Genomic DNA, 16,393 nt, shown 5'->3' on the forward strand with positions numbered 1-16,393 from the left:
TTTTATTGTCCCATTTGGTGGGTGGTGTCCATGTGCTCTCCTGAGGGCTGGAGGGGGTGTCCTGGCAATAAGAGTGACTTGCAGGGGGAAAGAAAACACGGAAAACTGCTTGTGCTGGCAAGCCTGGATATGGAGGGGCTTGACAGCTGGCCTGCAAGCAAAGCTGAGTTAATAGAAGAAATAACAATTAATGATTCTCGAGTGTATCCATAGCAAGGAAGAAGACAAGGCTGTCAGCATGCATCTTAGGAAAAATACATGAAAATTTTTGCAAGCTAGACTATGTGCAAAAGTAGATGTGTGCACGTGCCTGATTAAATTTCTGTAAAACTTTTACCAATTCTATTGGTGTTAATTGCTTTGCACCAATGAATATAATAAGTTATTGTGATGTAGTTAATGACTTAAGATCATGCTTTGTTAAGAGTATATAAGCTGGAGAGCACGCAGAATAAAAACTTATTTCTTCTTAGACCCTAATCACGTGTGTGTGTTTGTCACGTCCGACCTAAAGGTGACACCTGGAGGCCAGGAGGGGATGGCAGTGCCACCCCAAAGGCGGCTCAGAGGGGCGAGGGCTGCCCAGGGTCAGCCCCGGTCCACGGCAGAGGTCCCTGGAGCTCGTGTGCCGCTCTGGGACATCCCCGGGAGCCGGAGGGAGGGTTTGGGATGCGGATGCAGCCGCTGGAGGTCACTGCTGCTCTGCAGCTCCACGCGGAGAGCGGCTCCCGGAGAGGCGACACAGCGCTGCTCCCCCTGCGGAGATGGATGGACAGCGGCTGTCCTGGGGCGTCCTCGCCAGGAGTCACATCTGGCGCTCCAAGCCCGCCCGATGGTCCCTGTCCCTCGCTGCTGGATGCAGGGACCCTTTGGGAGGCTGAGGGAGCTGGGAAGGGGCTGAGCCTGGAGCAAAGGAGGCTCAGGGGGCCCTTGTGGCTCTGCACAACTCCCTGCCAGGAGGGGACAGCCAGGGGGGGCCGGGCTGTGCTGCCAGGGAACAGGGACAGGACAAGGGCAAAGGGCCTCAAGCTGGGCCAGGGGAGGCTGGAAATGAGGGAAAATTCCTGCACAGAATGAGGGCTGTCAAGCACTGGAACAGGCTGGATAAAATAAATTCACATCCAGGTCCCTTTCTGCCCACCTAAACTGAGGGAATCCATCCCAGCTCTGCGGGCACAATGTCACCTTTACTGGGGACTGGGGCTGAGAGGTCCCTTCTGGGAGGGTTTGGAGCCAGTGCCAAGGAAATGGGTGGCTTTACCAAAAGGCCCACGGTCCTTCATTGCTGTTTGAGCATCTAACCAGGACTGGGGAAAAAAAAATCCTTGGGAGGGCTTGGAAAACGTCGGGGTTCAGTGGCTCAGCAGGACAGCAAAGCTTCCAGCAGCAATGCAAACTGGTGAAATCCATATTCAGATGTCCTCACCCCTTCCAAAGGGTCTGGAAACACACTCCCAACTCCAATGCCAGCTACAGGACCTGGTCCCTCTGGCAGGTCAGGTATCCTTTGGGACTAGGAGTTCAGCTGATTTGGGGTAAATATCAGCTGGATGACAAATCTGTCTTTGTCAATCTCTAGAGGAGGAGGAAGAGGAAAGGGAGCACCCTAAATACAGACCTAGAAAGCAGGTTCTTGCTGGAAGTGCCTCTCCCTTCTGCCCTTCCATGTGTCCAGGAAAGCTATGAGTCAAACAGAGACAATATGAAAATACAGGGCATTTATTTCTGTACATAACCAAAGCTCTTGCAATTTGTGTCTCCAGCTGGAAAAGCAGGCAAGTCTCCTCCCCTGAACCAGGAGACTCAGTGCTAACATTTCAGGCTCATAATTAACAAAAGAATATATACTCCATATCCCTCTTTTCTTTCCTAAAAAGCTTATTTTGTAGCACACAGACCACAAAAAAAAGGGCTAAAAATACTTCCAAGGCACATTATTATCAGGAAGGAATGGAGAAATGCTGCTTTTCCTCACAGCCTCCCTCTGGTGCTGGAGGTGTTGGGTGGTGGTGGATGACAACAATTCAGCTTGGGCAAGGAAGGTCATTTATTCCCTCCACTGGGGACGTCCAGCTGGCTGCAGATGCGTCCCCTCCTGACAGCTTTGGTAAATAGGGAGAAAACTCAGCATTTTGGGACGCAGTCCTCCAGGAGGGTTTGTTGGGCTCTCAGAACTCATCCACTTGCAAAACAAGGCTGTTTTTCATGAGGAAAAGCTTGGCTTCCAGCAAGGCCCTGCCCCATGAAGGGGAGGAGTCCAGGAGGGGGAATTCTCAGCCTTTGGTGTGTGAGGGATTTGGAGATTTGGAGGCACGGCGTGCATCTGTTCTTCAGCAGCTCCTCCTGTGGTCCCTTCTGGTGTCCTTATTGCAGCATTGTCCTCATCCAAAGGTGGCTGTGGAGGAGAATCCCAAAGTGCTCTGACTCCTTATTCCTTTTCTGCAGCCAGCAGGAGGTTGCAGACCTGGGAGTTGGTTTGGTGCAGGGCAAATTCCCTCCCGGGCACGGCGCCGCGCCGGCCCCTCCGAGCGGTGCTGCTCCGGCTGCCGGCAGACTGGGACACCGAGAGGACCTCCCTGTGGGACAAAGGGACAGCAGCATGGCCAGGAGCCTCGGGTGGTGCTGGTGCATCTCATCCTTCTCCTCCCAGTCACCATCTCCTGATGGTCTCATGTGTCGCTCTAGGACACGAAACAACGCGAGCGCACACACTGCTGCTCTCAAGGTGAAGGAAAAGGGAAGTTTATTTTCTGACTCCAACATTTATAGTTTTCTAAAAGAGACAGTGGATTGGAGGGTGACAGTGCCACCTCTCCCATGACCCTGGACAAACCAACAGTCCATCAAATTTCTCCTCTTCTATAAAAGCATGGAAAACAAAAAATTATTTACAGAAAAGTGTGTGAGAAAGTTTGCTACAAGAGTGTAAACATCAGAAGGCTTAGAAAATCTGGCTTAAAAAATCAGAGCAACACTTATGGATGATGCTTCCACCCATATCTGGACCTCGTGGTACCCTTCCCTCATCCCTACCAATCCCCACCCAATAAGTGCAACCATTAATCCTCTCCTCTTCCCTCCTTTCTCTCAAGCCCACCGGGATGTTTCTGCAGGATCTGCTGCTACCTGTATGGGACCTGTTCCTCTCTCAGCTGCAGGCACATGAGCACGGGGCTGCTGGAAAACCTCAGCTTGGTGTCAAAGTGGAGGGAGGTCTCCACCTCTGTCTGGCTCCTCAGGGTGGCTTGCAGCAAAGGGGAATCCAGTTCTGCCTGGAAATCCATGGCAAGGCTTCCCCTGGGAGAGAGAAGCACGTAGGGTCTGCTCTCAGAGCAATGGCCTGAACTGGGCACCAAACAACTCCATAAACACCTCAGTTAGAGGTCTGGCCATGGAAAATGTCTGTGCAAACATCAGGAAAGGCTGGACCCACCAGGAAAGGAGCAGGGAGCTGTGGAAATCCACCCCCTTGCCCCCCATTCCCAGAGCCAAGCTGACCTGGCATTGACGCTGGTTTTCAGTTCCTGCTCCCAAATGCTCACGTCCATGTCAGCTGAAATGTCCAGCCCCAGCCCAGCCTGGAGTTTGATGGTCACTTGGAGGCCAGCCTGCAGAGGAATGACCTGGAAGATGGAAAAGGCAGAGCTTCCAGTGCCCAGGCACTGCTCCTGGATGAGTGGCTGACACCAGCGGGGCCTTGTGGCTGCTGGGAACGTCCATCCCAAGCCTGCACCTCCAGCCACGGGTCTCCCATGGCAGAACAAGCCATCCCACTGCTTTGCCAGCCCCAAGACACATCTGGCAGTGCCACCTCGCTCTTAGATCTGTGTCTGTGCTGTGCAACATCCACAGGCTCGTTTGGGATGTGATGTGCAGACAGGCCACTGCCTCCTCCCCATCCTGTACCTGGTGATGGTCCATCAGCAGGAGGTTCCCCCTGACCACACTGGTGGGCTCTGCACTGCTCAGCAGGACCTTGCCCATCAGGTCTGTGTATCCCTGGAAGAAGACAATTGGCCGCAGCTGGACGTCAAAGAAGGTGGCTGCCATCCCAGCCATGAGCTCTGGCTCCTCTTCCCCTTCTGAGAGGTTTTCTCCCATCATTGACTCCATCCCTTGTGCTTCAAAGGTCACCTGGAAGACAGAAGTGGACAGGAGAAGGACATCAGTGATGGAGAGACTTGGGTGAGGCATCCAAGTCATCCCTGAGCACCCTGAGGTGCCAGTGAGGCATCCTCTGGTTTTGGGGTGGCAGGGGGCTCCCCTCTCCAGAGCAGGGGTGTCTGCTTTCACACCGGTGATTTGGGAATTTGCCTTTTTCTGACACTGGACGTGCTGAGCGCAGAGGTGAAGCACCACAAGGAGGTTCAGAGGGGACACAGGGACAGCAGTGGCACCCCTGGGTTGTGCTGTCACCCCCCTGCAGCCCCCAGCCCCTCTCTCAGTGGCACCTGAGCTGCACGAAGGCGCTGGCCGTGGCTGAGCAGGGAGAAGTCGGAGACGCTCTTCCTCAGGAATCCACCCTCCAAAAACAGCAGGTCCAGCCCAAAAGTGGAAGTCAGGTCCTGGGTGACTGAAGGGCAGAGAGATGCCCATGAGCACCCCTGGGTGTCTGGTGGAAGGGGGTGCTAACAGGATGATCTTTAAGGTCCCCTCCAACCCAAACCTGTGGTACCACTCTGCATCTTCTCCTTTCATTCCTGTAACACTCAAATGATTCAGAATTGCAAGGTTGGTTGGTTTGTTTTTTTCTCCCTGGCTATTCCACCTTCACTGACCCTCTGCAAGGCCAGACTGAGCTAATTTAAAGGGGGACAGAAATGAGGGATGAAGAATTCAGCAGATATTTAGCAAGTGCTGCTTTTTGCAGTCTCTGAAGTTTGATTTTTTGCTCTTAAATCTCAGTACAAGAATCCTCCTCTCTGAAGATCTTATTAAAAATACAAAAGGAACTGAGGAATGGAGTGAAATATCTTGACTTGTCAGAGAAAGCACAGAAACTCCCACCAGCAATCTGCTGTTGGTTTCATCTCCAGCTGAAGCTCCTCTTTCAAACCAGCAAGATTTGGGAAAAGTTTGTGTTAGAGAAGGGCATGTTCCTATCTCTGGTACTGGGGGACATTCTCAGAAACCTCCCTGAGATTTTAGGGCATTCTGTAGACCTGGATCCTCCTCTGGAAGCTGCTTTTTCCCACCAACCCCTCCTTTAACCCTCTGAGGGGACCAAGGTGTGCTCTGTGCTGTCACCTGCCAGGGGTCCTGAGAAAGAAGAGGAGATGCCAGCCTTGGAGAAGAAGTTGTAATTGTTGATCCGTGGGTCTCCCATGATGTCTTTCATTATCTTCCTGGAAAAGAGAGGCAAAGGATGTGTCAGCACTGGGAGGGAGGGAAGGCAAGAGGTCACTGGTCCCTACAGAAGGAAATATAATCTGCCAAAGTGTTTCTCATGGTTGCTGCCTGCCCAGAGCAGCGTGAGGAAAAAGTGAAAGCATTAGACGTGGGCTACACTGGAATTTCCTTTTCCTCTGGTTTATTGGGATAAACCAGGCAGATATTTTTGTGCAGCTTTTGCTTAGCTCTGAAAAAGGTGACTGTTTGGTTTCTTCTGTGCAGACAGGAAGATTAATGCAGGCACAAATTGTGCACTGCCCTGGGAGCCAGAGCTTCAGCCTCCAAGGACTCTGCTGAAGCCACAAGCCTGGGTCCTGCTGCCATGGGGCAGGATCACAAGGAACATCAGGTTTCACCTGGCTGTGTGACATCTGCATCCCTTTTGTTACTCCAGGAATGTCCAGGCAGCCCCCACAAAGTGATGCTAGCCCATTTTAAAGACTTGCTTGTCCAAACCCCAGAGCTGGATTGAGGAGGAGGAGGAGGAGGAGGAAAAGGTGATGCAGAGCAGAAGGAAAATGCCCCCGTGGCCTCAAGGCCCACCTTGCCAGGTGGTGGTGGTCACGCAGGCTGTTCTGCACTTTGAGCAGCAGGAACGTGGCCACCTCTGTTTCCATCTCGCTGGTGGCCAGCAGGATGTTGATGACATCCATGGGCAGGGGGTGGTTATCCAGGAGGATTTCTGCAGCAGCCAGGCGACAGGTTTTGTCATAACTCTTCCTCTTCTGGTGGAAAATCCTCCTCATCACTTGCTTCACCTGATGAGAAGGGGTAAGGAAAAGAGTGAAGTGCACCCCAGCAGCTTGGCTTTGAGCGGGGAGGGGAGCACCAAGCCTCGCACCACCTCCTCTCCTACCTTGCTGGAGATGTGGGCAGCGGGGAATCGCTGCAGGGCAGAGGTGGCTGCGGCGGTGACAGCCCTGGGGCCGTCCTCAGCGTGCTCCAGGAGGGTGGGGATGGTCTCAGGGAGCCTTGCATTCCCCAGGGCCAGCAGGGAAATGACCACCTTGGGCTCCTCCTCGGCACCTCTGAGCCCCCTGAGCATGGTTTCCACCCCACGCTCCACCACCTGCTCGGGATTTGCAGGAGGAGAGGGAAGTGAGGGACAGGAGATATTCTGGGCACCCCTGGAATTTGGGAGGTGTCCCAAAAAGCCAAGTGTGAGGGACTGCAGAGGACCCACCTGCAGCCCACAGAGCTTCTGCTGGCACAGCTTGCCCACCAGAGAGCCCACAGCAACTATTCCTGTCTCCCAGACCTCAGGCGCCAGCTGCTTCTCATCCAGCTTGTCCTGGGCATCAGGAAAGGGGTAACAGGAAGCAGGAAAAAAAGAAACAATAAATAAGGAAAAAAAAAAAAAAGAAAAGAGAAGGAGTATGCTTTACCTCTTGTCTCAAGCAAGTAAGGGAAAACTACCTCTTACCTGCCAGGCATGATTTAATTGGATAAAATGCTGTGGCTCTAAATTGAGATTTTCTTATCTTTAATGCACTGATACAAAGCATCTTCTGCTGGATTCTCTTCCTTTGGGAAGCATCTACTCCCATCCCGTTAAATGCACATGAAACAATCCCATGAGCAGGGAAATCAATTTCTCCAGAAAGGTTTCCCCCCTCGTTCCATGGTGTGTGGGTCCATGCCAGGATGGGGAAGAGAGGGAGATGCCCATACTCACCAGGACGAGCTGGAGGAGCTCTCCTGAAGGCCGGGGAGAGAAAGCTGCTGTGTAGAGAAACTTCTCCAGGAGGGATTTGGGCTCCTGGCTGAAATCCAGGAAGTCTGAGAGCGCTGCCAGGGAAGCCACTGACTGTGTGGCCACCGCTGCCTCCACCAGGAAGGGGCTGGAGCAGGAGGAAGGAAATCAGCAGAGGCAGAGCCCACAGAAACCCTGCAGTGCTTGGACAGGACAGGCATTAGGAGAAGGCAGAGAACACTGCCCCTAGCCAGGGTGGCTGCCTGGAGCAGCACCAACCAACCCTGGCTGTCTTGTCCAGCGCTCGGAATTTTGGAGATACAGCTCCAGGGGTTCTCACCGTGCCTCCTCAGGGGCTCTCCTCAGCAGCTGCAGCACATCCCTCTTCTTGGCACTGCGCAGCATCTGGATGAACCTCTGGAACTGCCAGGCTGTCGCCACCCTCGAGGTGTCTGTTCTGACTCTCTGCCTGTCAAAAGCCTTCAGGAAGGCTCTCAGCTGCAAAGGTGGGGTTTGTTAGGGCAGGATTTTGCCTCTTTTCCCATGTTATCGCAGGGTAACATTTACACCAAAGCAGCCCCTCCAAAAGCACCACTGGGGTTTAACCCCCAACCCCACGAGTGCCCAGCCTGAGGGAGAGTTTTGGGGTCAGAATCATCACTGACCGATGGGCAGTGGGTGCAGACCCTCCTGAAGGGCAGGCTGGCCATGCCCAGGCGCTGGGGCCGTGCCCCCATGCCAGCCAGCACATCCTCAAGGCTTTGTCCAGACACCTCTGCCAGCCCAGGCATTGCAGGAGACACCAGCTGGAGCTGCTGCCTGTGAAGGGAGAAACAGTCAGTGGAAAGTTTTGGGATTTCCACCCTCCATGGCCAGGGGTTGGGATCATCCCTCACCTTGAGCTGATTTTGATGCCGGAGCGGGATCTCAGGGCTGGAGCCAGCACGTGGCTTTCCTCTGCCAGGACTGACTGGAGCAGGTTATCCCTCACCACGTACTGGCTTCTGCTGGAGGGCTGCCACTCCACTCCAAAAATCTTGGGAAAGGAAAAGCAATGAGAAAAAAAGGCAATCTTTTTTTCCCCTTGCCCTTTCCCCAGGAGATTTCTCTCTTTACATTAGCAGAGAAAGAACTTTCCTGCCCACCAAGTCACCTACTTCACTTGCAAAATGTAGGAAAGGAAAATCCATAAGAGCCCACCTTCTTCCCAGTTGTGGGAGAAGGCCCCACCAGGTGAGGACCAGCAAGGGGACGCTCCCACCCGTGGCTGATTCAGGTAGAGAGAGTGGTGACACCACAGGGACTGCACAACAAGGAGGTGTTGAGACACCTGCCAGGGCCTGTGGGGTCTCCATGGGAATGTCCATTTTTATACTGAATTCAGTAGAATTTGTATATTTTCAAAAAAAAAACCCTCAATTTTGGTTATGGCAGGTATGACTGCATTAAGACCCATGGGATTTCCTCTGTTTATGTCAGGGCTGAACACAGGCTACTGCTTTCAGCAAAACAGAATCCTGTCAAAATAATCCCCCATGCAACGAGTCTGAGACCCAGAAAACATCCCTGCATCTCCAGCTTCCCAAGCAGGACCAGCTGACAGCTCAGAACTCATAACAGGAGCGGGGAGGGGGTCACCCAGAGCACCTTTAATGCTCCTTCCCACCTCAAGACCTTCCTGAGGGATGTTGGGGCATCCCACTTTGGGGATGGGTCTAAGAGTCCCATCCCAAGCTGGTGCAGAAGGCTGAAGCCAGCTGGGAATGGGAATCCAAGCCCACCTGCAAAAGGATTTTAGGGGTGGCCCTGCTGTAGTCAGCGTGAGCTGAGCCCCCCACAGTGAGAGCAGTGGACTTGCTTTGTTCATGGAGGAGAATCCAGACTTTGGCTTTGAGCAGCTGCGGAGATCTTTGGCCTTGGTGATGGAATGGTTGGACACGGTGTAGGTGACCTGGCAGCTTCCAGAGGCATCTTCCTGAAACACAAACCGAGTATTAAACACTCTGTGGAGAGCACAGACACAGAGGCCAACCTAGCAAAGAGAACAGCATCTAAAATCTAGAATGTGGGACAAATCAGGGGGTGGTTGGATAGCTCCACGTCCATCTTTGCAAATTCAGGCTCTAAATTAAGATTTAATGAAGCACCTCTTTGACTGCATTTGGGGTTCTGAGGTTATTTCATGTTGTTCATAGGTCATTCCTCTTGGCAGGAATGCTTGTGGAGTTTTTCCCCTGCTGTTCCTACTGTCCAGGGAAAGGCTGTGATTTTGTAAGTGGTGCCAATTGCTGAAAATTAGGTTATTTTATTTTAAGACTTCTGCCTTTCCAAGAGTCATCCTTGCTCACAGCCCGGTTGGAGCAGCAGACCCAATGTTATTTATCCTGAATTTTGCCCCCTCTGCTGAAGCTCTTGGGCTGCCTGGACTCCAGGCCAGCTCTCCTGGTGCATCTCTGGGTTTTGGTCCCAGCTCTGGACCTACCTCCACTGTGGTGCCAGCATGGGGCTGAAGCTGGAACAGGCTGATGATGCCTCGTTTCAGGTTGGAGATCAGGATGTTTTCTGCTTCATTCCCGTAGAAAGCTTTGACCTGGGAGGGCAGGAGGGGGTGCCTGGCTGAGGGGACATCTCTAGGGTCCCTACAGGCTCCCTGCTGCCTTCCCTGACAAAAGGGAACCTGAGAACACCCTGAAGACACCTGAGGAATTTTCTCAAGGAGGCCCTTATCCCTCAATAACATGAGGTCTGTGAATGCAAGAACACAAAATTTCCCTTTCCTTCCCACCCTGGAGTTCCACAGCCTTAGAGGAGAAGGCCAGAAAGGAGTTTATATCCCATGGTTAGGACTGAAGAGCTTTAACAGGGGATTCTGCAGCTCCAGCTGAGTCCTTCTGGAGCATGGGACTCCTTGTAGGGTCCAGCACTGGCCACTCTGCCCAGTTCCTTCTGCTCTGAAATCAGAGGTGGAGCAGCAGCTCCTATGGGCTTCATAGCCCAGGAAATTTGGGATGAGGACAGGAATGCTTTGCAGAGGGCATGAACAAGCCCAGGAGGTGTCCAGCTGACCTTCCCACTGCTCCAGGAGATGAACACTGGCTGCTGGAGCTCTGCCTGTGCCTCTGGGCTCAGTGCAATCTCTACAGGGGAGCCTCCGGTGCTGTCCTGGCTCCTCTCCTCTTCTGGCTGGTGTTGGGCCTTCAGGTCATGGATCTACAACAGCAGAAGACGGCAGAAAGCAGTGACCAAGTGTCTGCTCTGAAGCTGGTGTGCCTTTCCCCTGCAGGCAATGGATTTGGTCAGAGAGGTCATTTTTCAGCTGGCATGGGCTAGAAACAGAAGGGCTTGTGTGAAACCCAGAGCACTGGGATATTTCTGTGTCTGCTCTGGGGTGTCCTTACCCCCAGGGCAGCACTGACTTTGACCCTCATTCATAGAGAAAGTTTCCCAGACTTCAAGATAGACCAGAACCCACAAAAGTGTGCAATAGATTACAGAGAGCAGTGTAGGTGTATCACTGGGTGAGAAATTGAGGTTTGGGGTTTTTAGTGTGCTGTGGGTGGAAGCAAGATGGAGGGCACAGGGTGTCACCCTGGGTTTCTTCTTCATGCTGCTTCTTCCTCCTTCTCCATGGGTTTGGGTGGCATTTTGTCATTGGGCAGAAAAGTCCCCATTGCAGCTCTGTGGGATCAGTGATTGGGTTAAAAGGGAAAATAATCCAGGTGTCAGCTCTTAACTGGACAGTTTAGTCTGAAAAGCCCTTGGAACAAGAGATTGTTGCCATTTTGTGCCTTCTAATGAAAAGCTGCCTGTCACTGTGATATTTTCTGAAAAATCCCTGCAGGATTTTTCTCCTGAGAAGCTGAGAGGCCTCAGAAACGAAATGTAAACAATAATTACCTGATTGCTTGGAATGTGGTCTGGAGGCTGCTTACCAACAGGTGCATCTTTGCTTGGTTCCATGTGAATTGCTTTTACTTAATGACCAATCCCAGCCCAGCTGTGTCGGACTCTCTGAGTCTGTCATGAGTTTTTATTATTCATTCTTGTCCAGCCTTCTGATGTCTCCTTTCTCTCTTTCTTTTGTATAGTTTTAGAATGTAATGTAATGTAATGTAATGCAATGTAATGTAATGTAATGTAATATAATATAATATATCAGCCTTCTAGGACCTTGGAGTCAGATTCTCATCTCTCACCTCATCCTGGGGACCCACAACACCACAACAATTGGTGACCACAGCGGCCAAACTCACAGTAGTGAGACTGTTTTACTGATAAGAAATAATAAACACCTGAGTCCCAACATGAACCACTGTCTCAAGTGTCTTCAATCCAGACCCAGAGAAGCCAACAGGGTTGCAGCTCCTGGGGTGTTCCCAGCAGGAACCCCTGGCTGGGATGGCTGTACACCCCTGTACCTCCTGTACACACCTGTACCTGGAACATTCCCTGGCTGGGATGGCTGTACAGGAACCCCTGGCTGGGATGGCTGTACACCCCTGTACAGGAACACCTGGCTGGGATGGCTGTACACCCCTGTGTACCCCTGGCTGGGATGGCTGCACACCCTGTACCCCCTGTACACACCTGGCTGGGATGGCTGTACCCCCTGTACCCCCTGTACACACCTGGCTGGGATGGCTGCACCCCCTGTACCCCCTGTGTACCCCTGGCTGGGATGGCTGCACACCCTGTACCCCCTGTACACACCTGGCTGGGATGGCTGTACCCCCTGTACCCCCTGTACACACCTGGCTGGGATGGCTGCACCCCCTGTACCCCCTGTACACACCTGCAGCTGGAGCAGCTCGTCCCCGCCTGGGTCCCTCCAGAGCTGCTGCAGATGGATCAGTGCCTCAGCCTGCAGCTGGGCTCCCCACGGGGATGGAGTGGAGGTGTGCTGCAGCTGGACAGCCAGGGAGTACTGGTACTGATACAGGCTCCTGGGCTGGAAAGAAGGCAGCAAATTCCCTGGGGAAAGATGGAAGTGTTGGAGGGAAGCAGCCGTGGATTGTGGATGCTGGGATAGAAATGGATCGTTCCCCAGGCATCGTTCTGGGAAAAGCTGTGAGAAGCTCAGAGAAAGGATTTTAAACAATTCTTATCTTAAGGTTTTGCAGCTGGTGTTTTGAACAGTTGTTTTTCATAAGGTGTTTAGAAGGGTGGTCCCTTGTGGCAGCAGGCACAGGCCTTCCCAGGCATTTATCCCTGGGAAGGCTGCGAGAAAGCTCAGAGAAAGAACTGAAACAATTTTTATCTCCACTTGCTACACCTGTTACTAAGCAAATATGGAATGTGCTATAGAGATTTATTTAACAAAGAGTAATAGTGTTTTAATTAGTTAACCAATAAGGTCAAAGCTGTATCAAACAAACTAAAAAAAGTTACAAGCTTCTTAAAAATATAATAATATACAGTATAAAAAATAAAACAATAGTTCAACCTTCTACATCTTAGAGTCAATACTAATTACACCCACATCAGAGAAACCCCTACAAAGTTCAAAAACTCTCTGCATTAATCTTATTTCTCTAGATTTATTTGAAGTCCCTTTCTCTTGCTCATACACAAGTGTGATTGAGGGGGGAACAGTTGCCTTTGCCATGATAAAAGCAGTCAAATCTGTTTCCTGAAGTCACTTGAAATTCTCTTGGAAATTTAATGCACTTGCTGGACTTCTGAAATGTTTTATAGCTTTGCTGCTTTTAACAACAAATGAATCAGTGGAAGTCCAGCTCAGTCCCTGGGGCTTTCCTCTGTGAGACAGACTGAGGAGCTTTTACAGTTCTGCACTGGGTGCAGTTTAAAAAGCTCCAACTCCCTGATTTTCCTCATCCCCCAAGAAAGGACTTCCACAACCCCCAAAATTTCCCAGCCTCAGGAGATGCTCATGCTGGGTGCAGTTTGCCAGTCCCTGTTCCCTGCTTGGCTGCAGACTGGGAGGATAAATGCTGGGATGAGCATCTCACCTCTCCGAGCATCCAGACCCCATCGAGCCCCTGGACCTAAACCAGCCCAAAGCCTGTCTTACCTTTTGCTGCTCTCAGGAGGGAAAAGCAAAGCAGGCACAAGCATCCCCAAGCTGCCTGTGGATCCATGGTGGGCTCCAGGAGCCGGGAGGGAGGCAGGGAAGGGAGGCGGGTGGGAGAGGGGGACCCCACAGCAAAAGTGCCGAGATCAGCAGTGTCGGGCGATGGGGCCCGACCTTCTCCCAAGAAAAGGCAAATAATTAAACCTTTGTACCAACCCCCAGCAGCCACGGAGGGTTTGGAAATCAGCTGAGGTTCGCCAAAGGCCGGCGGGAGGGGAGGAAAGCTGGGAGAAAAAGAGCAGCCAGAAGCATTGAGGGGAGGAGGAATTGCCTGTTTGTCCTGATATGGGACGGGGATGCTCAGAAAGCTGCTCTGTCTTTTGGAGATCTCTCCCTTCCCATCACAGGATAGAAGACAGTTCCTTTCAAAAGAAAAGACCCAGAAGGGGGAAGGGGGAAAGAGCTTTTCCATCCTTTTAGCTGGAGACTGGGATTTGCAGCCTGGAGGCTCAAGTTACTTAAAGGGCCAGGCTGGAGTGGACGGGGAGCATGGCTTCCCCCAGAAAGAAACGGGAAAGGGCTTGGGAAATCCATCTCTAAACCCCTCTGCCCAGCAACCATACAGTATTTTTATTAGTGCATGAACCTTCTGATTGCTGAGTTTAATTGTTTCCTAAAGACACCGCAGTAAGGGGTGGTGATGCAGCTCAGGGTCCTGGGAAGGCTTTGTGCTAAAAAGAATGGGGGTGGAAGAGGGGGGCACTTCACGTGTCATTCTGGAAGTAATCTGCATATTACAGTGGGATCAGAACCCCAGGACTTTGGTGTTTTGGCATTTTCAAGGGCATGTCTCCCAGTTCTGCATCACCACTGGGCTTTTGGGCCATTACTGTGATCAGAAAACCAGAGCAGATCCAGCTGAGAGAAACCTGGGAAAATTCCAGTTATAGGTTTTCCATTTGTGGTGTCTTCACTTGGTCTTCTGGTGGTCTTTATGGACAAATACCCCATATTTAACTTGAAAAATATCCTTCTCTTCAGTATTTTCATTTAGCTTTTATAGGCTCATAGAATGGTTTGAGGTGGAAGGGACCTTAAAGACCATTTTCTCTCAACCCCCTGGCATGGGAAGCCCATGGCCCAGAGCAGCTGTGGCTGCCCCTGGATCCCTGGCAGTGTCCAATGCCAGGCTGAGTGGGGCTTGGAGCAGCCTGGGACAGTGGAAAGTGTCCCTGCCCATGGCAGGGGGTTGGAGTTGGGTGATTTTTAAGGTTCCTTCCAACACAAACCACGTTATGGCTCTGGGGGATCTATGCTCTGCAGTGCAGTGTGAGAGCAAAGCACACTTCTCAGAGCATGAAAACTTCCTGCTGAACACAGGAAGCCTTAGTTTTTTATCCAGCAGGGGGGAAAAGGAAGAATTTCAGGGTGAGGTGGTTCTGGAGGGTCTAAGCCCTGAAGGTGAGGTCCCAGAATGTTTGCTGGCTGCAGCTCAATACAATACCTGGAGAAGAAAGGCAAACAGAAATAGCCTGTGAAAAAAAGCTGCTGATAGGGAAGCTTTGAAAGTGGAACTGAACTTTGGCAAGTTGGTTGTTTAGGTCTGGCTGCCAAGACTTTCCAGGATTAGGATGTGAAAAACTGTGAGAAAACCTGGTTTTTCTTTCTCCAAACCTGCTTCTTCCTTCTGTCACTGAGAGAATCTGTGAAAAAGAATAAAGCAGAAGAACCCAGAGGGAGTTAAAAGCTTTGTGAAGCATTCTTCTCAAATCCATTTGGGGTTGCCATGCTCTTGGAAAGGTGCTTTATGGAACTTTGGACACCTATGGGCAGATGGATGGTCCTAAAATCAGTGCTGCTGGAATTCTGGGTGCTCCTCCAGCCCCTCGTGCAGCACCCCAGGGAAATGTGAGCTCCCACTTCTGTCCAGGGAAGGGACCTGGCTGCAGGACCTAGTGTGGCAGCTCTGAAACCCAGGGGCAGAGCAGAGCAGGGGCAGGCAGGGTGCCCAGGTCACCGTGCCCAGGTCAGAGAGGCACACAGGGCCCTCACCACCCTGAGCTGTACATCAGGCTGGACTTTGGCACAGCGTGGCCAGGCTGCACTCGCCTGGATGGAAGCCACAGGGGCTGCTGCATCACAGCCTGCAAACCTCAATTTCCTTCTCTTCTAAATGACCTTCAGCTCCTAAAGCTTCCCCACCCCATCCCCAGCATCTTCTCCTGCATTGCCACCTCCCTTTTTGCCATTGCAGTGGCAGGGAAAGCCCTGACTCTACCAACAAGCTCCATCAATCCTTCCCTCTAAGAGAAAAACTGAAGGGGAGTGAGCAGTTCCCACATGATTGCACCGGTGGCACTCAAAAATCTCCAAAATCCCTGAACAGAGAGATTTCCTGGGGCTGTGTGGGTCAAAAGGCCCCGGGTGTGACCAATGAGCACCTGGGGGCCCTAATGAGCTTTAATGACCCTAATGAGCCTCAGCTGTGGTTTCCTTAGGAGATGATTTCTATTCCTGCAAAGCAGCCAGTCACCTGCCCTGTGAGCAAGGGGAAAATATGACTGGTGCTTGTGTGAGCTGGTTAAAAACCACACAATTTTAAGAAAAAAAATCAATTCTGCTCAGTTAATTTTGGGGTTTGAAAGGTTTGGAGCTATATAAATATATATTTACAGGCCTGGTTTTGGACCAGACATATATGTGTGTGTGTGTGTATATATATATGTATATATATGTATGTATGTATTTTTAAGCCAGCCCACCTAAGCTGGTCTGTAAGGCAGCAATGCCCCCTTTCCCACCTGTATTTTTTTTAGGCAGTTGTTCAGCAATTTCCTATGCAAGCACACACACCTATGGACTTTGTGGAGGAAAACAGCCCACACTGGGGATGAGGCTGTGGTGAGATGGATAAAAAGAGCTACTCCCCCCAGCCCTGTGGAGAGGCTTGTGAGCCCCCCATTTGCAAGGAGCTGTCTGAGTGCTTTGTGTTTCATTGTCTGGAGGTTGCCAGGCTGCACTTTTCAGGACAGCCTCCCTTTTGTCCTCCTTTTTCTTTATTTTTCTCCTTCCCTCTGCCTGAAACAAGCTGTGGAAAAGCCCCTGGTCTGGCTGGCTCCCTACGAGCTCTTGCTTGCTAAAGAGATTGGGTCAGGGAAAGGGGGAAAGTCTGAGCACAACAAAGTGACAGGAGCTGGGTTTGCATCTCAATCTGAGGCATCTCAAAGCCTGATAAGCTGAAAAAAAGACTTGGCTGTGTTAATGCACAATTATATTTT

At 51.5% G+C, this 16,393-nt stretch overlaps 1 protein-coding gene across 1 annotated transcript; it reads right to left on the reverse strand.

Annotated features, from left to right (window-relative positions):
• Positions 1–1,809: 1,809 nt before the first annotated feature.
• Positions 1,810–13,182, reverse strand: LOC136559670 (microsomal triglyceride transfer protein-like). Its single transcript, XM_066555015.1, has 18 exons — positions 13,116–13,182; positions 11,877–12,055; positions 10,151–10,294; positions 9,567–9,674; positions 8,943–9,059; positions 7,981–8,120; positions 7,750–7,903; positions 7,425–7,582; positions 7,067–7,232; positions 6,575–6,682; positions 6,248–6,460; positions 5,935–6,149; positions 5,248–5,345; positions 4,452–4,573; positions 3,907–4,134; positions 3,499–3,623; positions 3,127–3,297; positions 1,810–2,576 (listed from the first exon to the last, which is right to left on the reverse strand). The coding sequence occupies exons 1-18, from the start codon at positions 13,180–13,182 to the stop codon at positions 2,429–2,431; spliced, it is 2,661 nt and encodes an 886-aa protein (XP_066411112.1). The 3' UTR covers positions 1,810–2,428.
• Between the last annotated feature and the right edge of the window lie 3,211 nt (positions 13,183–16,393).

Source organism: Molothrus aeneus, chromosome 8 (assembly GCF_037042795.1).
Source record: "Molothrus aeneus isolate 106 chromosome 8, BPBGC_Maene_1.0, whole genome shotgun sequence".
Taxonomy (NCBI): Eukaryota; Metazoa; Chordata; class Aves; order Passeriformes; family Icteridae; genus Molothrus; species Molothrus aeneus.